The following is a 24711-nucleotide window of genomic DNA, read 5'->3' on the forward strand; positions in this document are numbered from 1 at the left end:
TGTGCAGAATGTTTACATATTTAAATGCCATACAAAAAGTCCTTACAAACATTCTGATATGTGGGAAAACAGTTTGTCTGTAAAGTTAAACAAATGCATGAGTTTTTGCAGGATTGTAACATAAAGAATCATGTTTACAATTATCTTCATTTCAGTGATTAAGAAATTTGTTCTGAGTGCACAGTATCTTCCTAACTTCAAGTTTATAGTTATGTGATCTCTGAACATGCTCTTAGTAGGTGAAGTAGCAGAAAAATAAAATCTAAAAATCACATTATAAATAGATTTTACACAAAATGGAAATTCCTTTCAAAAAATGATGCTGGGATATAAAACAATATTTTTACCTTCAGCTAGAATGAAAAGTATTTTTCACAAATTGAGGTATATTTTGCAGTTAAAATTCTTTACTGAAGCTTCATTTTAAAGTCAGAATAGTCTTTGATAGCAAAGCCAGAACATCTACATCATAAATTGAAATGATACAGTTTCAACAAAACATTTGTTCCATATATATATATGGAAGCTTTTGTTTTGACCAGGACAAATGTTTTGTTGAAACTGTATCTATCCATCTATCTATATACTGAATATGAAACTATGTATATATAAAATATATATAGATAAGTGTTAATAGAATCACTACATTTGGGGAACAAGCTTCTGTAAGAATTTTTTATCCCCTGACGTGCCAAGTAAAAGAAGAAATAGGAGCTCAAGTTAGTTTAGAATGGGGCTGATTACATTAGTCACTTACAGCAATTTAGGAATTGAATTCCATATGCTCATACATACAATTAATTCAGATAAAACACTTTTGATAGTTGTTTCATGTTCACGGCACTCACATTGATTAAAGCAAATAAAATACATCTATATTTCTGAAGTAACCATTTCTTTCTTTGTTGTTGACTGTTCGTGTATCTGATCTTGCAGTTGCCATTATTTTATCTTCATCTGCATTTTCTAACTGTTTTCATTACCTTAGAAACATATTAAAGATTGCAGCTGATTCCCTCAGTACTGGGGATAAAGCTTCCTTTGCTTCCCAGACAATCAGATGCATATGCCAGTATGAACTAATGTTGCAGTTCATAATCTCAATTGAAGGTTTTCCCTTTTTTTTTGTGGGAATGTTGTGATTGCTTCTTTAAGATAAAAGAATAAAGATGATAATACAACTCATAGTTTTGTAAGATATTGGAAAAATGGTTTATGTTGCAGAATAATTTCAACAGGAATATCAAGGGAGAATAGTGGCTATTCTCCAAATTAGGAAATTAAGAGTAATAATATTTTTAAACCCTCAAGGATTTTTAGCTCTCTGCTTGTCTTTAATAATAGTCCATTATATAGTACTTACATACATTATTTTATCCCAAATAATATACTTTCAAGCTATGTTGCTGTTTTCCTGAATGTGTAATGGTCTGAGTAATTTTTTGCAGGAAAAAAATATTATCATCCTTCCTCATCTCTATTTCCCATTGCCCTCGTACAATCTGTTCTTTTCTCAACCTCATTGCACTGAAAGGTAGTGTAGGAACAGTCTTTTCTTACTTAACATTTTTGTATATGTGGTTAAAAGTACATCTGCTTGCTGGTTGGTTGGTTGGTTGAGTCTTGTTTGTTTGCATCTGCTGTTGCTTTTTTAGCAATGTAAACTGTTGCCCTGCAGGAGTCAGAGTAGTATTTTGTTTCTCCTTATTAATCAAAATATTTTCTGTTTTTCTTTTTCCCTTGATGTAGTCAGCGCTCTTCAGTATTTTCTGAAAGTTGCTGTGTGCCCGCAGGGGTGGCTGCATCATTCCCAGTGATTATGCATGAGAAGGAAAAACAGTTGAGAGTTTTAGATCTGCTGAGTTTGAGAAATTTGGAAATACATTTGTCTTTCAACTGGGCACTTTCTTTAAAGCGAGTCATTGAAGGACTAATCATGAAGCCCCAAAAGGGCCTGCTTTGTCACTTTGTAAAACAGAACAGCACTATGTATTCGCTTAATGAGTAAATCTGGTTGATAGATAGGCAAAGGTTGATAGGCAAAGACTCTTGTTCCTTCCTTCCATCCTTCCTTCCTCTTCTCTTCATTTGGGCTACTCTTGGGTTGTACCTGGATCTCAGAAATACTGAACATGTATTTAGAAAAAAAGACTACTGACAATTTGTAGTTAAACCTTCAGCGCTACCATCGTCATAAAGACTTTTTCACTTTGTGTTCATGATCACTTTTACTACTCGCACCTGTTTTGTACAGCTAAGCTGTTTGATGGTGATAAAATATGCCCATATATGCTTTACAGGAGGGCATTTGGATTTGATTATCAAGTGTTGTGCTTCTAGGTTCCAAGCAGCACTAATGATACAAAAATCACTGTTTCTATAATATCTTTCTGAACAGAAATGTAATGGAAGCTGTACGTGGTCTTCTTAGTACAGGCTCATGTTTTTCTTCGTAATGGTGACTCTGCATACAGGTAGGCTCCACAATTGCAAATGGAAGGACTTGTTAGCTCAGCAGCGAGAAATCAGTTGCATGTCACAAGATTTTCATCATTAACTTAACTGAAACTAGTTTCTCAAACAAAAGTGGGGAGTTATTCTTTTTCTTTTTTCCTGACATCTATTTCAGAATTTATACTTCTTAAGGATATTATTCATCAGTGAAATGGTTTACATATGTAAATTTTGGTGTGAAATTCACTGTTTAAAATAAGATTAGAACAGGTCTTCTCTCCTACATCTCTAATTTTATCTGTGTAAATATAACTGCTTTGAGGTTTTAATGCCAACATCCATCATAAATGTTTACCTTGTTGTTTATCTGGCGGATGACATGTGTACCTTCTTCTGCATGTTCACCTTCACCCAGCTTTTCTAAAGGTGCTTTGTTAAATTGTTTGGGAAGGGAGGATTTTCTAAAGGTTATTCCTTCTTTGTAGCAGTAAAAAAATTTTAAAGGCTAAAATGTGAAGCTCCATAGGAGAAAATATATCTTCTATTTGCTTTTGAGCATGGTTACTGAGTGTAGTTTCTTTAAAGCTGTTTGGGTTTTTTGTTCTTTCTTTTTTTTTCTTCCTGAAAACCAGTTAAATTTCTACAAAAACGTTATTTTCAATGTAGTGTAGTGTCATGATAAGATCCTTAAAGGTAAAGGTTGGAGTGCTTGGATTAATAATCAAGCTTTCTTGACTGTGGCTCTGAACAACGAAATAATTCCTGATTCTTTCAGACATTTTTTGCTGACATTGCTTCAGGATATGATCATCTTATCTGACAAAGAGAAAAGTCGGTTGCCTATTTCATTAACAAAATCAGTTAGAGAAATAATCAAGGAATGACTCACTTCTGAAAATGAAAATTAGTCTTCCAAGCAACATAAACTCTCTTGGACCTTCTAGTAGCCAGTTTGCCCATTGATCTCATGATCTGTGGATCACTGTATCTCTTAAATAAGTGCATGCCTTCAAGGAACTTCTTGATATTTAATACTGGATGCAACAATGAACTTAACATCCCCATTTTCCCCCCTATCTTTGCATTTGCTTGATGTTTCAGAATTTATCAGCTAAACTTGTGTAATTATCACTCAGAGGATCATATTCTCATAAAAAGAGCTGTATCTCTGGGTTTTTACTGGTGCTGGATCTTCTTAGTCATCTGACTATAATTTCCATCTGTGCATCTTTTCATGTTCTTACTGATATTTAGAAAGCCAAGAAAAATTATGTGACTAGCCTCCCAGCTGAATCATTGTATTTTATGCTGAATATAAATGCTGTCACAGGAAATGCAAGATACTAACTCAGGTCTTTTTGAATGATTGAAGAAAGAAGAGGATTTGTAAACAGTTTGCAATGTAATCATGGAATCTTTATCCAGACACTTTTATTATTTAATGATGATCATTTATTATCAAAAATTTGTGATGATTTTTGTGGTTTTGTTTTGTGTTTCTTTTCTGCTTGGTTTTGTGACCAAGAAGATTGTCTTAATGTAAATTATGTTTTGCAGAAATTGTCAAGGTGTGGTAGTTTTTATGCCTCATTGTTACTATTTCATAATGTTCCATATGTGTTAGTAATTATGCATCTTGTTATGAAAAATGGTTCATACATATTTTCAGAGAAGAAGTAAAATGGATTGTATTAATTTAAGTGTAAGCTGGATTTGTTTTAGTTGTTCAGCCACATCAAAAACAAAAAGCCATAATGAAATCATGGAAATTTGAAGAAATTTTAATATTTTTAAATAGGATTAAATGTTGCATTTTCCCCTTATGGTGATGCCCCATATCCTGATAGAACATTGCAGGCCTGGCAGCCAAAATGTAATAGTGTATATATTTGGCATTGGCAGCAAAAAGGTTAAAAAAACATTTTGTTTAATCTTAGACAAATCAAGAGAAATTTTAATCTTATTTTTTCCTCTTGTTTTTCTGTAGGCTTAAAATGAATAAACAATGCCCTTTTAAAAGCATGACTCATTCAAAAGTACACCTTAAATGAGGAATTGTTCATTTAATTGAAGTAATTCCTTTGCCAGGCTTTGTATTGATGTGTACAAATTAATCTGTTTTTATTCACGGTGCAAGGCTTGTGATCAAATAGTAGGATTTTCCTCAAGATAAAAATCTTCCTTTTGTTACCAATTTGCACAGAGTGTTTTCTAATAATGCCTGTACTTAAACTGCGCCTGTTCTTTTGTAACTACATTTTGTATTTGCAGTGTGCTAAATTTGTATGCGTGGCATATACAGCAGAAGCACTCAAAAAAAAAAAAAAAAAAAGTACTAAGAGTCATTTTTAAAGTCATATGCAGAGCAGCTGAAGGAAAAAAGAACAAAGGCACATCAGAGTATATCTAGGAGGAGGAGTATTTCATTTTATTTATCTCCTAGGAAGCCTACATTAACAAGGGTATGCTAAATAAATAAATAAATAAATCCAACAAGACACAATTCTGGTACTAGGTACACACACTTGTTATCTTTCATTATGGATGAAGAGATCTCTTCACTGTGTGAAGAGATTGCATCTAAAGTAAAATACAATAATAGAAAACAGCTGTACATGTAATAGAAAAACCACAACCATTTTGTAATTCACATGACAAGAGAGCTGAAACTAGATCATCTTGGAGGTCTCTTCCGTCCCAAGGTATTCCATGGGTTATTCTATGAAATTTAACATCTAAAACCATTGATTTCTAAGGGGGCATTGAGTGGGACTCAAGAGAACACAAAGCAGAAATTTTGGAAGGCTTTCTGGTGCATAACACTGACACTTTTTGAATCTTTCATTTCTTGTGTAAAAGCGCAAAACCACAGTCACAATTCTAGAATTGAATATTTGAAGTCTGTTTCCTGGTGAATGGAGTGAAAAATGTGAAGTCCAATGACAATATGTACCCTTTCAAACAAGTGGTTTAATTATCAATCATTCTTTGCTTGTCTTTTTCAAAGATGCAATGTCAAACTTGGTTTATTGTTTACTGTGTTTGTTTTTTTCCACTGGCAGTTAGGACTTTAAAATTACACCCAAAAATTTACCTTTCTAGTTTTATTGCAGTAGCCTGCTTTGGGACTACTTGGGCTTTCAGCACACTCAGGGGATATTGCTGCTTTCAAAAAAACATTTAAATTGAAACTACAGTAAAAGATCATTACTAAAGTTGATATTGGTTCTTGATTATTTGACCAGTTTCTCTTCGAAGTGACATAAAAAACTAAATTATGGCAAAACTGTAATTTGAGTTAATTGTATTTTCAGATCTCTGAACAAAATGAATTTCATTACAAGGCTTTCTGCTTTGTGTCTGAGAAAAAAAAGCAATATGCAGCAAAGGCACCAGAGTAGTCGGCGGCCAGCTGTTCCACTTGGATCACGGATTTTAACTGACCCTTCTAAAGTTTTTGAGCATAACATGTGGTAAGATGTCTATCTAAGGATGATTTTCATATTTGTCTGTATATTATTTACTATAATGAATAATGTATATTTATACATATGTATTATATGCTGATACATGTAGGTATATGTTCATACACACACACATATATATAAATAAAACAATAATCTAATTGATTTTGAAAGGTATTGCTAAAGAGGACTTTGTACTGTCACAAACAACCTTGACGCTATGAGTTTTCAGTGGCTCATGTAAAAAGCTGAGTGTGTAGTCATGTGATGAAAGTCAAAATAATTCTGCAATGAATTAGGAAACAGAAAGTGTAGAGGATAAGTAGTGTATGTTTTAAAGGCAGAAAGTTACAAAAATGTTGCATAATGGATGAGCATTGTATTCTACAACTGACACCATATCAAAAGGAATCTGTGTTCTTCTAAAAGTGTATTGAAGATCTTACAGGTACTTCAGCAGAGATTGCATAATGGTTAAAAACAAACAGGAAAAAAAACAACAAAAAAAACCCAGAAAAACACAAATCATAATATAAATAATCCATATAATAACAGAGAAAATATTAACATGTAAGTGCTAATAAGAGTAATAATTGCCCTGATAAGCAGCCATGCATCTCCATTTTGAAAAGGTATTTTTATGGTCAATGGGGGGGCCAGCAAACAGTGAGAATCCTGGTGAACACTGTTGGAAAACTGTCTTAGGAAATAAGATTGATAAGTCTAGGAGTTTCCTCTGTGGACTGGAGATGAACAAGATGAAACTATACAAAACTGTAAGTGGTAAAGAATTGTTAGAAGAATCTATCTAGAAAGTAGGAAAATGTCTCCCTATGATATCAGGAAAACCAGGAATTTTTAATCTTGTAGTTCATGATTCAAGAGCAAGGAATATTTGATGAAAAGAGAAACAGGGCATTTAAAGACTACACAACAAATCATTTTCTGCATAGTTTTTAAATATATTTTGAATTCTGCCACATGATTTTTGAGAACAAATATTTAGCAATATCTGAAAACAGACAGAATGTGGCTAATGATAATGAAAAGCTGATGGATAACATAACACAGGGATAACAAACTACAAATTTCAGGGCTTAGATTTAAGGCATAAAAGAAGTAAAAATTACTTGTATATCACTAATTATAGAACAGGAAAATGCTTAATTGTTTTTGTTTTTAGAGACAGTGAACTCTTTTCAGGATAGATGTTAATCCTATTCTTAATTAAAAATGCATATTCCTCAGCCCAAATGCAGTTGGAATTTTTATCTTAATCACTTCATTTGACTTTTACCTGACTAATAATTTTTGTCTATCAGACACCGAAGCTTTTTTTTTTTTTTTTTTTTTGGTCACTTGCCTGTATTTTAAAAGCAAATGTACAAATGCATTTGAGACATTGCAGCTAATATGTGATTGTTTTCCCCAGAAGATGATTGTGGAAACTCTTGTTTAAAGGCTGATTCTTCATCTACCTTTTTTTGCAGGGACCACATGCAGTGGTCACAGGAAGAGGAGGAGCATGCCAAGGAAAAAGCAGCAGAGAACTCACTTGTGAAAGTCCAATTGGAAGAGCAAGGTGACAAATCCATAATTGCTTAAAAATCCAATTTTAATACCAATTATTAAAGCATTTAAGGATGCTTTGAAATCCAGTAGTACTCCGTTTATTTTTGTGTTCTCTGGTCAGAGAGGAATGTCCTTAGGTGTGTTTTTGTAGTACTTCATTTACTTAGTTGAGTGATTTTGCTTTTTGGAGGAGCAACAATATATATGTAAAACAGCTAAATCAGTTTGGTACAGTTGCAAGGATAGACTCCTTTTGTAAAAGTTCTTTAGAATAAAATTCCTACTAAACAGACTGTTAACTTGACCAAAGGAGGAGTGACTTTGCAGCCAGCTGAGGTGCTGGGAATGAAAATTCCCATGTACAATATTCAAATCCTTTTAAATTATTTGTGAAGTGTTTAGAGAGTTAGTATTTGTACATGACACTATATTTCTATTAAATGCCATGAAAGTTACACTGATTGCAGTTGGCCCCAGCTTGCTGCAAACTGAGCAGAAATACTTCACTTTGTGTATAAGGTGGTCTAAAACATCATGTGGAGCCTGTCCTACAAACGCTTAAGGAATCTCATGCCTGTCTTTAGAGGCAAAACTTAACATGTTCTGCATTTCTGAAGAACCATTGCTCTAGGCTCAAACTGGCAAATAAACCTTAGACTGAATTCTCTAATAGTTATGTATGCTAAAGGTGGAGTATTAATTTGGTAGAAACCTAGAAGATTGAATTCTTAATTTGCTCCTTTAATATAAAGATATTCTGAGAACAATTACTTGGATGGGCAAGAGTTTACCTAGCATATCTTGAACGTGTAGAATTAGATAGTGTCACTATGACCCTGTTCTCAATTTTATTGATATAACCAGGGCAAGTGTTTATGTGAATTACCTGTGAGTGCATTTTGGTGTGTGTGCCCTCCACCACTTTGAATACTGCATGATTGCCATCTGCCCTTTTATGTTCTTGTGTCTCTCGTTCTTTATCTTAATCCAGGAGTACAAGGTTTGCTTTTCAAAACTGACACCTGGTATTTTCATTATTTTTGTATAAAGAGTTGAAAAAGAGATCATGATTAAAAAGTAAACTATGTAACCATGTAACTCATGGAATCTTTCATTCTTAACCTACAATCATTTAAAACTTAGTTTGGGCTGGTGAGAAATGAAATAATCAGGCATTTGTCAAGAAATAATCCAAGAACATTTTCCGTGAATGCCTCTCTGTTTAGAATTTGAATAGGTGAGCGTTGCTGATACTGTTCCTTCAGAAAGCTTCAGCAAAAATGAAGTACGTTTTTGCCTATTTGTGTTAACAATGAACTAGATGGAAGCTAATGAGCAGGTTATTTTGGAGCCTTGGAAACTGCAGTAAGGGAAAAAGAAAAGATAGATTTCAACTATCTTGAAATCACTAAAATAGAATACTTCTGGTGACCCTTAGTAAAACAAGAGATGTTAAAATGAATGAACCCATGATCCTACTTTTAGGAATTTGATTTATGTATTAGCATGTTCTATTTCTTCTTAGGTCTGATTGTCAGTGTATGAAAAACATTTCAGAATAGATTCTGTTTTGGAGAAAAATCAAATGGCCTAAGAAAGAGACTTTTTTGGTTGTTGCTGCCTCAGAAGGTTATAACTTAATTTGTTTATAGATTTTATGCGCTTTGGAAAAAGTAGCAGTCAAGCTTCTTAAATATTCAAAAGGAGATAATGTGGAGGGAGCAACAACAAAAGTAAGCCAACGTGGTGACTGCCCTCTCTGCTTCAGAAAACACAGAGATTAACAAAGCAAAGTAAATATTTCTCATCAAATTCAACAAGTCTATGATTTTAAATGTTATCTTCTGTTGAATTCAGGGAAAAAAAAAACTACTGGAGTTGAAATAATGGCAAATTCTGCAACATCTTTACATGTTTCTTGAACACTTCCAGGAATGGTGACTCCACCACCTCCCTGGGCACCCCATTCCAATGCCTGACCACTCTCTTGGAGAAAAAGTATTTCTTAATGTCCAACCTGAATCTCCCCTGGTGCAACTTGAAGCCATTCCCTCTAGTTGTATCACTAGTTATGTGGGAGAAGAGGCCAACCCCCACCTCGCCACAACCTCTCTTCAGGTAATTGTAGAAGGCAATTAGGTCACTCCTGAGCCTTCTCTTCTTCAGACTAAACAATCCCAGCTCCCTCAGCTGCTCCTCATAAGGCCTGTGCTCCAGACCCCACACTAGCTTTGTTGCCCTTCTCTGAACATGCTCCAGGGTCTCCACACCTTTTTTGTAGTGAGGGGCCCAAAACTGAACACACTAGGTGCAGCCTCACTAGGGCTGAATACAGAGGAACAATTACTTTCCTGCTCCTGCTGGCAACACAATTTCTGATACAAGCCAGGATGCCCTCTTGGCCACCTGGGCACACTGCTGGCTCATGTTCATCCCAGCTTTGACCAACACCTCCAGGTCTGTTTCCTCTACACAGTCTTCTAGCTACTCTGCTGCAAGCCTGTACCGTTGTGTGGAATTGTTGTGGCCAAAGCACAGGACTCGGCACTTGTTGAACCTCATCCCATTGGCCTTAGCCCACCAATCCAGCCTGTCCAGATCGCTCTGTAGGGTCTTGCTACCCCCTGACAGACCCCACTTCCAGCCAGCTTGGTGTCATCTGCAAACTTCCTGAGGGTGCACTCAATGCCCTCATCCAGGTTATCAGTAAAGATATTGAACAGTACTGGTCCCAGTACCGACCCTTGGGGAATGCCACTCATGACTGATCGCCAGCTGGATTTAACCACCACTCTCTGGGCCCAGCCATACAGCCAATTATTTACCCAGAAAGGAGTGTATCTGTCCAAGCCACGGGCTGCCAGCTTCTCTAGGACGATACTGTGGGAGACAGTATCGAACGCTTTGCTGACTACACCAACAGCCCTTCCCTCATCCATCAGGCAGGTCGCTCAATCAGAGAAGAAGATCAGGTTGGTTAAGCAGGACCTGCCTTTCATGAACCCCTGCTCGCTAGGCCTGATAACCCAGTAGTCCCTGGAGGTGTTCAAGAAATGTTTAAATCATTTACTGAGGGACGTTATATATACTGGTCATAGGGAGATGGTTGGACTGGTTGATCTTGGAGGTCTTTTCCAACTTTGGTGATTCTGTGATTCTATGTCAGAAAAATTTATTAGTAATAATACTACATGTGGCTATTACTCAGCAGTGCAGGAGTGGCCAGTGAAAGAATGGGAAGAGTTCTTGTACTTGAATCCATGTAGTACCGAACTAATACGGTTTGAAAGGCGAAGTTTAGAAAGTGCTTTCCTTCCATTTTGAAATCTGGAACATTTCATGGGCATTTAAGTCCAAGGATTCTGAAGAAACTTGCAGGAAAATAATGAATATAAAAAAGAGTGGTAATGAATTAAGAATTTTTGTAGTAGATGATTTGTTTTTTATATCGGAGCTGAGCAGTCTTCATGAATGTGTAACATACATTATTGAAATCTGGTATATATGACCTCAATCAACTCAGCACTTGAGATTATAAAACACATCTGTACGGTTGCTGTGCATAGCTGGGTCTTAGCCTTTAACGATACATTCAGATGTATTAAATGTTAAATTCTAAAAATTATTCGTATTTCTAGGACAAGGCATTCTGCCACCTCCTTGCCACTTCCCACTGCCTGTCTGTGCCTCTAGTGATAATTCTCAGCCTTGTTTATTTCTGAAAAGCTGTAGTGATCCGGGAAATGGTATGTTAAGATTTAAATGAGAGTAGAAGAAATGCACCATATATTTACTGTATGCATTTATATTAAAAGAATTAACTGGTTACTGTCAATGAATGAGGAAGAAGTCAAAAAGGTAACATAATTTGATGTACACTTCATAAGAGGTGTCAAGGGTAACAAGAAACAATTCGGTAAATGCTTTGGGAATAAGGGGAGAAACAGGATAAAGATTTGGTTTGGCATTTAGCAGGAAGGAAAAATCATCAACCAAAGAGGCATTGAAAGAGCTCCAATTGTTATCTTTTTATCAGCCTTCCTGAAGGGTTAGCTGCAGTTCAGTTGCTAGCACAATTAGTGCTAGCCAGAAGATCTTGTTCTACCTCCAAGAAAGAACAGGTTACAAAATATATCCATAGCCTGCATGGAAGAACAGGAAAGCAGAAAACAGAGTTGGTTGGGGTTTTGTTTGTTTATTTGTTTGTTTCATTAAGTGGAGGTACGAAGAAAGATATGTCAGAAACTACTGTCTCAGTTCCTGGAAATAACACTGGAAGAGATAATCTAGAGGTAGCATGCACTAGATTTGAAAGAACAAAGGAGATACTGGCCAACAATATTTTTTAAGAGTAAAACATTTAAAATCAAGCTAATTTCATGGTTATGAGAAGGTTATGAGTCCTGAAGATAAGGAGAAAACAGCAGATGTCATATAGATTATCCTTAGTCAGGCTTTTGACTACTCTTTGCTTGACATTTTCACAAGCAAGTTAGGCAAGTGAAAGCTAATGAAACTGCTTTTGAGTGACTGAATGCTTAGAGTTCCTTTCAGATTGGAAGGCTGTGCTGGGCGCAGTATCGTTTTGTTCTTTGTCTAGTAGTGCTTGGTGATTTCATTAGTGACTTCAAGAATGGGAGACTGGAAGGTGGTATTTATTGAAGAGGTATTTCAACTATGGTAAAGAATGGGATTAGGATTTAGAAATATCTTGACAAATTATAAATAAAAAAAAGGATCTGGAAGATAAGAATTACATTTGATAAAAATAAGTACAGAATACTTTGCTTAGGAGCAATCAGGGAGAGGGGGCAGATAAGTTCTGGAACAATTGGCAAGGTAGTCATTTTGCAGATCTGAGGGTTGTGGTGAGTCACCTGCTGAATCAGCAGTGTCGTGCTGTTGCAAAATGGCAAGCTGGGATTTATAAACAGGGTTACAGCTTGTAAGACTCATAAAATATTCCTTTTGCTTTGTGTTGTTAATGTCTTTAGCAGAGTACAGCACCAAAAAGTAGATCAGTTGGAGAATAAAAATTGAAATGATCAGAAGTCTAAAAATCTTTACTTCTATAGAGAAAAAAGGAGAGGTTTAAATAATCTAGAGAAGAGATTACTATGTCCTACATTAAAAAAAAAAAATCACATGAATAAAGAGATGTTGTAAGGAGTAGAGAGTAATCTTTTCTCTGTCTGGTTGAGGAGATTCAGAAAGCCTCTGTGTCCTATACTAAGTGAGGTGAAATCTAATTAAAATGTCATGGAGTATTTTTCATCACAAATCAAGTTGAAACCCCAAATTCATGTATTTTTATTTAGATATATACAATATGGGAAAGTACGTTTTTAACAGTAAATTTGAGATCCAAATTTCATGTTGCTTGATAGTATCTTGCAGCTAAGCTGATAGTCACCAAGTTCTTGCTTTGTTTTAATTTCAGATAAGTATGAGAGAGAAGCCAGTAAATACTGGAATGAATTTTACAAGACTCACAAAAATAACTTCTTCAAGGATCGCAATTGGTTGTTTTTGGAATTTCCAGAAATTCTTCCAGAAAAAACGAGAGAACAGTTGAAAATAGAGGAAAGACCTTCAGAACACACAAAAATAAATATTACCAACAGTTTTTCACACGAGAAAGAGATGTTTGAGGAAAGAGAAAAATATCGGAAGAAAAATACTGGAGATGATTCCACTTCTGAAAAAGGATGTGTGTATAATAAAAAACAATCAAAATCAATTGCTGACAGCCCTCAGGGTAAAAACAACGAGGAAGAAGTTAATGTGCTAGAATCCTTCCCTGGTAGTGATGCCACTTACAGAATATTAGAGGTAATGCACTGCAAATGCTCTGTCTGCACCTACTTACTCAAAACCCTGATAAAGATGCTTATTAACTATCAAGAAAGTAAACAGTTAGAATTTGAACTACTATGTTCACTTAAGGCAGAAACTTTCAGAGCAACCCAGAATCTGAGCATTGCTTCCCGTTTAAAATTTCTTCCAAATCAGAATCGGGTGGTCAGATTCCATTTTCACTGGAAGTTGCGTTTCTAATTTCCTACTGAAAATTCTGCCTCAAAGTGCTTTGTTCTCCATACTTTTTCTCCGTACAAATTCTTGCCAAATGGTAATGTTGGATAAAGCTGTTGCATTTTCCTACGCAGTTTGGGTGCTGGAGTCTTTCTTAACTTTGGAAAGATATTGAGGAGAAATGTGATCATAGCAGAAGTGATTCGAGAACTGTGGTATGAGCTATTTATACCTTTTCTGCCTTGAAGTTTAATAGGTCCTACCTACTAATTTGTGACAAAAAGGAATATGTTTTAATTGCTCATTTAACTTTTTCTTTGTGTGTGTGTGTGTGTCTTCTGATTTTAGGTTGGTTGTGGTGCTGGAAATAGTGTATTTCCTATTTTGAAAGTTCTATGGTATGTAGTGCTGTATTTTCAAATATGAAAGTTCTGTTTTTCTCCATTTTCTTCAAATGTTGATGCTAGGCTAGAGTGGCAGGAAGTGCTGACTGCATTGCTTTACAGCCCTGAAATTCTTAGTGCATGGAGACCACAGACAGTGTTGTTAACATCAGTACAAGATACCCCTTGCAGTGCTCAGGCCCTAGTCTTGACAAGTTTTTTTCTTCAGGATCATTCAGGCTGACTTACTGTAGTTAATCACAGACGAATTAAATACCCTCCTGTACTTTGTCTTACATGTTACTTTAAAGCTACCTGATATTGCTTTAAAGAGCCAAAATCAGACAGTAAATAATGATTTGGTCTTCTGGTGATAAGTTCTGTTATTTGTTTTTCATTTGGTTGACATACTTTATCAAATTGCTTCAGGTTTTAGTGGCAAGGAAGGCACAAGCCCTGTATTGCAGTACTTAATTCCCTGAAATGCTTTAAGTACTTAGCTTCTGGTTTTAGAAAGTACTGTTATGACAGCATGTCCTCCTTTCCAGGTATGCAGGAAGATTTTATTGAAAGGACTGGATATATATCATAGATTGAAATAGATTTCTTTTTATTCATGCCTCCAGGAGGTCATGTACAGCATAGTTCATTATTCTGTAAATGATTTCTGATTGCTAGCATCACAACAATGCAAAAATCTTGCATTTTGCAGATATGAAAGCAGAGAGCAGGAGGAATCAAGTGATACACAGGGGTCATAAATGAAACCTATTAGTGTCAGCAATGGATTTTCATCCCAAAACAAATACTTTGCTTCAGAGAGCATAGTCTGAAAGGGAAGCCCTGTATCATACGAGTATCTGTATTAAACCAGATGAGGCAAACTTTTGTGTTTTTCTTGCAGGAGGCATTAGTCATAGGTTGGCGTTTCTGATTGTTAATTAATCCTGGAGATCTCTATTTCATGCAAATCCTTCAGTCAGCCATATTGTTAGGTACATTGGACAACTTACACATTTATCTTGTGCATTACCTGATGGAAACATCTTTTGCTTCTTATCAAGTCTGGCTTTAAAGCACAATTGTTTTTTTTTTTAATTTAATAATGTAAAAATTGTCTTTTATATTAAAAAAAAAAAACAACTGAAGTCAAGTATGTACCTTAGCTACAAAAATATTCCACTTAACTTTGTAAAATAACTTTTATGCAGATTTTTCATGCTCCCATAAAATTTAAGCTGCCTTTTAATACAAAGCAACATGAAATAGACATCCACATTGACCTATGTCTTTGTTTTAAGTTGACTTTTCACAAAGCTACTATTCTGTTTTCTGAAAAGTAATATGAAAGTAATAACATTTTAGCAAGTCAGTAAGTCAATTAGGTAATTAACTTGACCTTTGTCAAGGGACTGTCTGGGTCCAAAGTCTGGCTGCTTGTCCTCATCCATGATAAATACCTTAACTTACCAAATGTCATTGTGATTGCAGAGCTCATAAAAATTCTGTTCTGCAACAGAGAATATATTTGGTCCGTAAGGTTTCTCCTGAAGGGACTTCAAATGGAGATCACTAATTCCCTTTCTAAATAAACAGTCAGTTCAGAATCTCAAATAACTTTTAGGAGAGGTGAATTGGTCATGAGCTGATGATGAGATCATCCTTCAATAGGTTTGGTGGGAAGGCTTTACTGAGTTACTTCTAAATGATTTTTTTGGAGGTGAAAAAAAAAATCTCCCTCAAGTTACTAGTGTCTGTTGAATGGTACAAGGAAATTTGCAGCTGGCTTTGTTGTGTATGGGAAAGGAAGGCAAAACAATTCTACAGGAAATTCTTATTCATCTTTGCTTACAAAACAAATTGGATAATGGAAGGAAACAATCAATACAATTTAATTGAATCTAAACCACAGCGAGGTGGCATATGGGAACCCAAACATCTACAGAACTGTGGATGACTGTTGCAAACCTATCCCCCTCAACATCATATTACCAATTAGACTGCATACACGAGTTAATGATAAAGATTTAGTCCAATGCTTTTTGGAAGAAAATGTGACCTATGATGTGTCTTTTATGTAATATAACACCAGGATGTTGTCTTCACTCCAAGCAGCCCTCTGTGACCTTCTTTCTTTTCCTTTTCACTTCCTAGCCCTGACAAGGCTGTAATCATCCTCCTTTTTATACTAACTCTGTTGGTATTCTTATGAATTTATCTGCCCTATTGGCTCATTACAACCTGTACAGCTTTCCATGTCCATCAAGGTGTGCTTAATTAAACCAATGGAAAGTCCCAAAGGGCCCTCTGTAGTTCCAAGAACATTGATGTAGACTTTCATCTTTTACAATAATAATTTTTCAATTGGTGGTGGTTTGTTTTTCTAGCAATACACCTGGAACCTTTCTGTACTGTTGTGATTTTGCTTCAGGAGCAGTGGAGCTCGTAAAGGTAATTCATGTGCTTGCTTTAGAGTACTTTTTAAGCCTGTAATTCAGGAGGATGCCAGGAAGCCGTCTTCATGAAAAAGAATGTGATAGCTTTGACAACTTTTAACTGAAGTTTTCAATATTCCAAAGAACAAAGTCTTACTCTGTACAAGAGGAATGAATACCATCAGTGAGCTTGCTTCTCAGCTTGAGTAAGATACCAGGCAGAATAGGCTTTTATGAGACATGTTTTACAGTGCTGAATAATTGAAGAAAAAAGTTTCTTGAGTCATAGTAAACGTATTAACTACTACTGTTTGCTCTGTGCCTCTTTTCATCTTTTTCCCGACAGTCACATTCGTCCTACAATTCAGCCTGGTGTTCTGCCTTTGTTCATGATGTGTGTGATGATGCTTTACCCTATCCTTTTCCAGATGAGATCCTGGATGTCATTCTCCTTGTCTTTGTGCTCTCAACTATTCATCCTGACAGGTAAATGAGGACTAAAGGGCAAAGCAAATAGGTTAAATCTCTTTTATCCCTAGAGGTTTTCAAGAATATCAAAGGAAGATGATGAATCTTTAATTTATTATTTAGCAAGCTACAGTATTTACAAAAAAAACAAGGTATTTTAAATGATGTTTTCCAGAGAGAAAAGCTGGTCAGACTAATTCATTAGTGAACCTCCTCCTGTCTCTATCAAATAAAAGGGGCATACTGTAACTAAATACATTCCTATTAAAAGTGGCAGTGCTTCAAGAAAAATTGCATGTTCAGAAACAGACCACTAGTCTTCCAGAAGAAAATTATTTCAGTAATCAAAGACAAGCATTCACAATTTAACACCTTACAATATGTTGATGAAGGTTTAGTTTGCTGACTTTCCACTCACAGATGCGTACATACAGGTCTTTTAAACTGAAATACATTCAGAATTTTGTAACGTGTTTGGATTTGAAGAAGTTAATCTAATTTTCATGCATAGTGTTATGTTGGGAGCTGTTAACCTTGTTGTTAATAACTCTCAGTGTCTAGTGAACCGAATTTTATAACCATTAAAGCTGGTTGATTTTTAAAATGTCGTTTTCTTTTTTAATGAGAAAAGTTCAAAAGAGTGCATGTAAGTTAAACTACTTGACTCTTCCTTTAACCAGATTATTTAAGAGGAAATACAAGCTCTCTGTGTGATAATACACTTGCTACTTTCAGAATGCCATTAAAATGGGCTTGGCAAGCAGGATAGTATTTGCCTAAGTCTCAACACTGTTTCCCTGTCTAAGTTACTAATGATTAGCTTTACAAAAAATCTTTCCCATATAGGATATTGCTCCTTCCTGTTTGTTCGGAGATGAGCACATGAGTCATGCAAAGCCTGGATCCAGATTTCAGAAATAAATCAAGCGGTAGATTTCAGATCTCTGTAACTGCAATGATGCTGCCAGGAAAAAATTGGACAATAGAGGCTCATTCATTCAATTGCTTAGTCTGTAAAAGCAATAATATGTTCTGTCAGAATTTCAGTGTTTTCTTGCTCATCATTTGAGTATGAATGTGTTAATTTTTTCTCCCCATGCCTGTATCCAAAAGCTGACATGGATGTTTTTGCAAAAATATGTACACATACTCAAATATATTTCCTGTCTGATAAGATCCACTTTCCAAAAACTTGTTAGGCATTGCAATCTCAAAGAACTAAAGTGACTGCATGAAGATAAATATAATCAACATCTTTTTTGTTTAGTTTCCATTTTTCCTGGAAATCTTGAAAGTAAGAGAAGAAAAGAAAACCAAGAGAATGATACTGCAGAACTTAGGTTTTTTGGAGACCTGAAAAATATACATGAGAAACAATATTTGTGTTCAGCACAATTGTTACTTAATGATTTCTCCACAGCTCATGTATTTAGTTTTTGCTGATTGCTGCTTTCGTACCTCATAGGTAACACTCTTCAATTCTCCTACAAATCACCACTCAAAGTTGGTCAAAGAATCTGCAAAAATGTGAATTTGAAAGAATGTGAATTAATGTGATCCAGTCCTACTAGATCAGATCTAGCCCTATCAGATCCAGTTTCTGAAAGCGCTTTCACTTTTTTTGTATGTACATTTTTTTCTGTGTGCACAGAACTTACACTTACATAGACAGTCTGTTGTTCTGTGCGCAGTCACCTGTCTTGAATGGTCATTTTTTCTTAGGTTGTGCTGCCTGTTCTGTCTGTTGCAGTATACATGACTGCCTGTGTTCAGTATTAGCAAAGAGGAGAACTATTAAAGCATTTGACTTACTTTGAGGAAATTATATGCTCAAAAAGTGTATGCTTATTTTATTTATTGAGATATGCTGCTGTTTTCTGCTGTATTACTTCCTAATCATGTCTCTTAAAAATCAAGGCAGGATGTCTGCACTGCAGTTGCATAAGGACTGAATTGTGCTAATGGCTGCGTTTTGAAGGGGTAGGCCACCTGAGAGACAGGCATAGTATAAGGATTTTCTATTAGTAGGCAGTGATAATACATTGATTTTGCATAGTTAAGGACAACTAGCTCTTCTTTATTTCTTTTAAGATATGAATAGAAAAGCATCCTGTCTTTCTTATCCATTCATTTACCATTCTCTCTGGCTCCATGTCTTCTTTGTGATCTGTCTGTGTCCATGTGGAAAAGAAGGGTTGAATTAGGCACATGGACTTCTCTGCCTTGCAGCCTGCAAAGTGAAAACTGCTTTTTTTGATCTATTGTAAATGTGAAAACATGATTTTCACATTCATGAAATGTTCTGAAAGAGTGAGGCAAACTCAACGCATTATTCATTAGTAAAATATTTTGCAGAGTAATGCAGATATAAAGAAGTGCCAATGAAAATGTCCTTGTCTAGTGAAAGAGCACTGTGTGTGGTACTTACTCCTGTCATACATACGACTGGCTGATGTGGTCGTGGTAAGGAAGACCTGGTCTTAGATATGATCAAGACTCACAAATGTGTCAGCATTTGGGAGAATGCAGACTTTCTCCTCTAGTTTGCAAGAACTCTGGATGGAGTCCTACTGAATTCCTCTCCTGAGCTACAACTCATGTTTGTCTTTACATTCTCTGTCATTAGGTATTCAGATACTGACTGTGTGCATGATCAATACCTCGATAAAGAAATCAATTTTTATCAGCCTTCCATGCTCTTGTTTTTACTGTGTACTGTAAAAAGGCTTAGTCTAGTTCACCAGTGCCCGTAGCTAACTGTTTGTTGTTGTGTGTATATGCCTGACTCATATGGCATATATTTGGAAACTGTGTTTTAGTCTATACTTGAGATTCTATTGAAGCAAAGGTAAGGGATTCCATTTTTTCTTTTGAGTTTGTATTCTCTAATATTCTCATATAGATATTTTTTTCTTGGTAGTTCATGTTTTTTTTCTCTGACTGTTGTTGTAAAGAATTCTTCCTATTTGCTAATGTTTGGCCTTTTTGTAGTAAATATATAGGTACTCCTCAGTGTAGCCTCAGAAATCTCTGTATTTTCCAAGTATCTAGGAAAAAAAAAGCCAACAGTGACATTGGCAGATTTCTCCGATATCTCTCATCTATTTCCTAAGGATGCAACAGGTTGTAAATAGATTGGTTAAACTACTGAAACCTGGAGGGATGCTGTTATTTCGAGACTATGGAAGATACGACACTGCTCAACTTCGTTTTAAAAAAGGTAATTCCGGAATGCTTACTGTTTATTTTTAGTGTTTTGGGGGGAAAAAAACCACAAACATCACTTTTCTGTTCGAATTTCTTAGGTCACTGCTTGTCAGAAAATTTTTATGTACGAGGAGATGGAACCAGAGTATATTTCTTTACCGAAGGTATGAAATAGCTTATTTCTATAGAAAGTGTTGAGTGTCTCTCAAGATGATTTGGGTTATAAAACCTCATCTTTAAAATAAATTTAAAGAAGGCTTTTACAAGCCTCTTTTCTAATCCTTTGCTTTTACAAAACCCAAAGCTAAGAGTTGTGAGGAAGTAATTCCTTTTGCACGTGTATGTTTGTTGCATCTGAGGTTCTACAAAATTTCTTTCATACATCACTGAAATTTCTCTTGGAATAAGCATCTTGTGTCTAATGATATTCTCAAGTTCTATTATTGAAAGAATAAGAAATATATTTAATAATATATAAATATATTTTAAATGTAATTTTAAAAGTTGAGAAACATGCTCGGAAGGATAGCTGGTAGCAGTGCTCAGATACCTTGTTCTGCTGTGTTGATCTGTCTGAGTTCCTGGACTGCTCTTTCTGCAAAAACTGAATTTAAATGCCTTGTGATGGATACTACTGCTCATTGCCCTTCCATTCATTCAGTTTTGTTGGCAACCAGCTTAGACTGGTGCACTATATCCCACCTGCTGACAACTAATTTTATTTTGCTTTTATTTCTTACAACAATTCTTCATTTGAGAAAACAGAAGAGGTACGGAACATGTTCAATTTGGCTGGATTAACTGAAGTACAAAATTTAGTTGATCGTCGATTACAAGTAAATAGGAAGAAAAAAGTGAAAATGCAGCGAGTTTGGGTACAAGGCAAGTTCCAAAAACCATTGCTGCTATCTCTTAATAATCCTGAAGAAACCACCAATAAGCATCCTTGTGGATAACTGTACTGTTAACTTAAGAAAAAGAAACAGATCTGAGTAAGTATGTTTCATATAAATCTTATGTTAGTCTCTGAAAAAGAGAAATATATTGAACTGAAACACTTTCCCTGATGTTTTGTAAATGTGTGTATTTGAAAATGTTCTGAAAAATATATGCATTTCTAACTTCTTTATATATGCAATGAAAGGAGATGCATTCATCTAGCCATATCTGTGACCAGGCATTCTATTTCCTTTCATATGAATAGTAACTAAGTATAAGCATATGAAATTTCACAGTATGCAAGATGTTTGTAAGTTTTAATGAAGCAGAAATTTCAGATTTTCAGAGATTTTTTCATAGATTTTCAGAATGTCTGCTCTCACTCTCACTACAAGCTGTGCTGTGCTAATTTCTTCTAACCACTGTGTGTCTTGCAACCGTATTTCCTCTTTTGGGGGAAATTCCTTGTTGAATAAACAGCGAAGAAAAGATCTGTTTCTAATTTGCATGAAAGTTATTTCATACTAATTACGTGTGATATGCATAGGTATCAGATTGTCATCCTCTACTGTGACTGACTTATTTCTCTGAAGTTTCCACTTTCCATCTACATGCTTATCAGAAACATGCCAAACAGCTAAGTGACGTGTTATATTTCAAGTACTATAGATAGTAGCTGAAAATCATGTAGAAAAGAATGACCACAAAGCCAAAATAGTGCTGGCCACGCCTCTTTTCATGCAGTTCAGGATACAGTTGGCCTCTGTGGCTGCAAGCATGCACTGTTGTGGGCATGATGGTGATGGGTTAGTGGTTGGACTTGAACTTGGAGGTCTTTTCCAACCTTAACAATTCTATGAGTCTTTCAGCTCACGTCTACCAGAACGCCCATATCCTTCTCTACAGGGCTTCTCCCAGCGCGTTCTTCTGGTCTGTACACGTATATGGGATTGCCCTGGCCTAAGTGCCTTGGCCTCATTGAACCTCATTAGGTCCAAATGGACTCGCCTTTTGAGCTTGTTCAGGTTCCTTTGGATGGCATTCCTTTCTTCTGTTGTATCAACTGCACACTCAGCTTAGTGTTATCAACAGATTTAGTGAGGATGCGCTCAATCTCACTGTCACTGATCAAGATGTTGAAATGCTTTTTATAGATCCTGTGGAGAAACAGGACTACACTGGTATGTCAAGTGCTTTTAAGAAGAAAACCAAAATGCAGTCGTTGCTTTCAGAAGTACACCGTGGTGCTGAGCCAATTAAGCTACTATTAAAATATACTACTTCTGGCGCTTAAATAAAATTTTATATTAACTTACTCAGAAGGAGGAGAAGGTTAGGGTTAGGAGAGGATAAGAAACAGGTGAATTAATAAAATAATTGTGTTACTTCAACAAGGATATAGAATTTATATAATCTATAACATGCATGCAGTTTTGAGCCCTGTTATACAGTTACATTCTCAAAGTCTCTTGTCTTTTGTCTGAAGGGTAAATGTCACACCTAACAACCTGTTGTTTTGGAAGTTGCTAGCTGCTGTACTAAGTAAAGCTGGTTGTCTTCTGGAAAGAAAGAAATTGTCTAAATTTACATGCTAGGTATTGTCATCCCCTTTGAAAAGATGAAGGACCTGCATAATTTCCAAAAACCTAGTTATATTTCAAGAATGAGATGCACTAACAGGTTTCAAGGGTAGGATCTGATCCTACATTTCTTGTGTATTCTAACCTCCCTTTAGAGTAAGAAACGTGTTTATGAATGAACTAATTTAGGAAGCTTGGGTTAGAAAAGTTTTTATTTAGCTTTGGCATACTGTAGACTGGAATAACTGCTTTGGGGTGTAGATAAGATGAAAGGTTAAAATACAGCTGTTTCTTCAAACTACCAGTCGTAGGATTCTGCAGCATGTAAATAAGAAATTGCTACCCTGTTCAACTTTTATTTTTAATTGTGACTTTTGAGTGTGCATAGCTCTGAGTCCTCCATGAAGCATTTTCAGTTGCAGAATTTGCCAAGAGGTGATGGTGATGATAAGCTCCTGAGCATTGTACAGTCTTATTCATGTGTATGATGTAGATTTTCCATATGTAGAGGCTAATGAAATGTTTGCTTTGTCTCTTGCACTGATATGTTGATTCTGGCACTGATATGTTGATTTTAATATGCTGTGTTGTTATTTTAACAAAAATATTACATCTGTAGAAACCAAACCCTACATTCTTGTACGGCCTTGAGCAAAATTTACTGTTTCTCTTCCAAGTCTTACAGCTCAAGTATTGGCAGTCAGTTTTAGAAAAATGGTGTAATAGTGTGTGTTCTAGAAGTTATAAGATCAGCTACTATTTGTAAGAGTGCATATAATATCTGCTGCAGAGAGAATTGTAACTATGCTGAACTATTGTGAGACTAATGCAAGGGGAAATGGACAGTATCATTTCTGATAAGTCCTACCCTCTATGCAAATGTTTTTCTGTATTTTGATTTGTGAAATTTCACTTTTCAAAAAGCTTAACCAGGGACATATTTATAAAATATTTTCAAAATATCTGTTATTTTTTAGCTGGGAGAACCAATACTATAAGAGAAAGGCCAGTAGAATTACTGAAATGAAGAAAAGAACTGCAGACAACTATATAAAAAATAAGGTTATGGGGGAAAGAAAGATGAGGGCATTGCAAAGAGAAAGTGCTCAGTGTAGAATAAGGTTGTAAATTTCACTTTTGAAATCTGAAATTGCTTCTTTAATCAGATATATCCCTGGACTCTCTAGTTACATAAATTTATATAAGTATATGTTATAGGAATAGTAAACATTTTTATTGCAAATGACTGTGGATGGGCTTTTGGTATTTGGTTTGCTTTTTTTTTTTTTTTCCTGTTTAGTAATGCTTCTTGTGGTAAGGCAGACTTGTGATTATATGTAAATATCAGTTACAGAAAGATGATCTTGAGCTTTGGCTTTATTGGCTTTGGCTTCCTTTATTAAGAGTGTACCTTTTGCCCTTCAATGCCTATCTTCAGTGATATACATTACATTTATGTAAAGAGATTTATGAGAATAGGACTTACTAGTTGTTCTTTTGTCACATAGTTTGTAAGCAAGTAAAAGACAGTTACATACTGTTAAAATATATATATATATAAATAAATGGCCTACTTTCTTTACTATGTTATTTCTGAGGTATCCGGTCAGCAGCAATTCATGTAATTTTTTTTTCCCCCAGCAAAACCGAGGCAGGTGGTTGTGCAATATCTACAAATCCACCAAATCTGACGAGGACAAAGAAAATGCAGGGCAGGCAAGGAAACAGCTGGAGCTCTAGACACAAGTTTCTTCTTGTACTGGAAACCATTTTGTTCCTGTTCTGTGTTTAGATTGCATCTCTGCTAATCTGCAGATTCTACTGTTTTATAGTCACAAAAAAAAACTGTAACAAACTATCCTGAAATTCATATTAAAACATATACCAAATACCAGTGGAGTCAATTAACATAAATTTTTCTACTACGTTTTAATTTGTGATGTGGTCTTCATTCACTTCTCTGGTGTGCTCTTTGTTATATTGACATATCCTTCATTTCCTCTTTTTCCTGTTTGTGGTAGGCAGTCGTTTCCACAGCAGAGTTTTATCTCCTGTACAGAATAGAGTGTTTTTTCTTTCTGTATGAATGCAATGAGTAATGTAGATGCTCAGTTGGTGTAGCAGTACTGGTTGCTTTTTATTAGTTTAAACTAAAATACATGTTAGTCTATGGCAG

The 24711-nt window shown here is 35.5% G+C and overlaps 1 protein-coding gene across 12 annotated transcripts in view; it reads left to right on the forward strand.

The window, feature by feature from the left end:
* Window positions 1-24429, forward strand: part of METTL8 (methyltransferase 8, tRNA N3-cytidine) — a 78589-nt gene extending 54160 nt beyond the window's left edge. For 5 of the 12 annotated variants that reach the window (XM_085228391.1, XM_085228392.1, XM_085228393.1 and 2 more), the window contains 11 exons: window positions 5769-5927; window positions 7409-7500; window positions 11129-11236; window positions 12931-13322; window positions 13872-13921; window positions 16294-16357; window positions 16688-16827; window positions 19923-20029; window positions 20115-20180; window positions 20782-21008; window positions 24177-24429. In XM_085228391.1, coding sequence (XP_085084517.1) covers window positions 5769-5927; window positions 7409-7500; window positions 11129-11236; window positions 12931-13322; window positions 13872-13921; window positions 16294-16357; window positions 16688-16827; window positions 19923-20029; window positions 20115-20180; window positions 20782-20972 — 1369 coding nt within the window. In that variant the 3' untranslated portion in view covers window positions 20973-21008; window positions 24177-24429. Of the gene's footprint in view, window positions 1-5768; window positions 5928-7408; window positions 7501-11128; window positions 11237-12930; window positions 13323-13871; window positions 13922-16293; window positions 16358-16687; window positions 16828-17655; window positions 20030-20114; window positions 20181-20774; window positions 21009-24176 lie in introns of those variants that run through there. The other 7 variants (XM_085228396.1, XM_010713735.3, XM_085228400.1 and 4 more) reach the window with 5 other exon arrangements.
* Window positions 24430-24711: the final 282 nt, after the last annotated feature.

The sequence above is a fragment of the Meleagris gallopavo genome, chromosome 7 (genome assembly GCF_905368555.1).
Source record: "Meleagris gallopavo chromosome 7, MGAL_WU_HG_1.1, whole genome shotgun sequence".
NCBI classification, from domain to species: domain Eukaryota; kingdom Metazoa; phylum Chordata; class Aves; order Galliformes; family Phasianidae; genus Meleagris; species Meleagris gallopavo.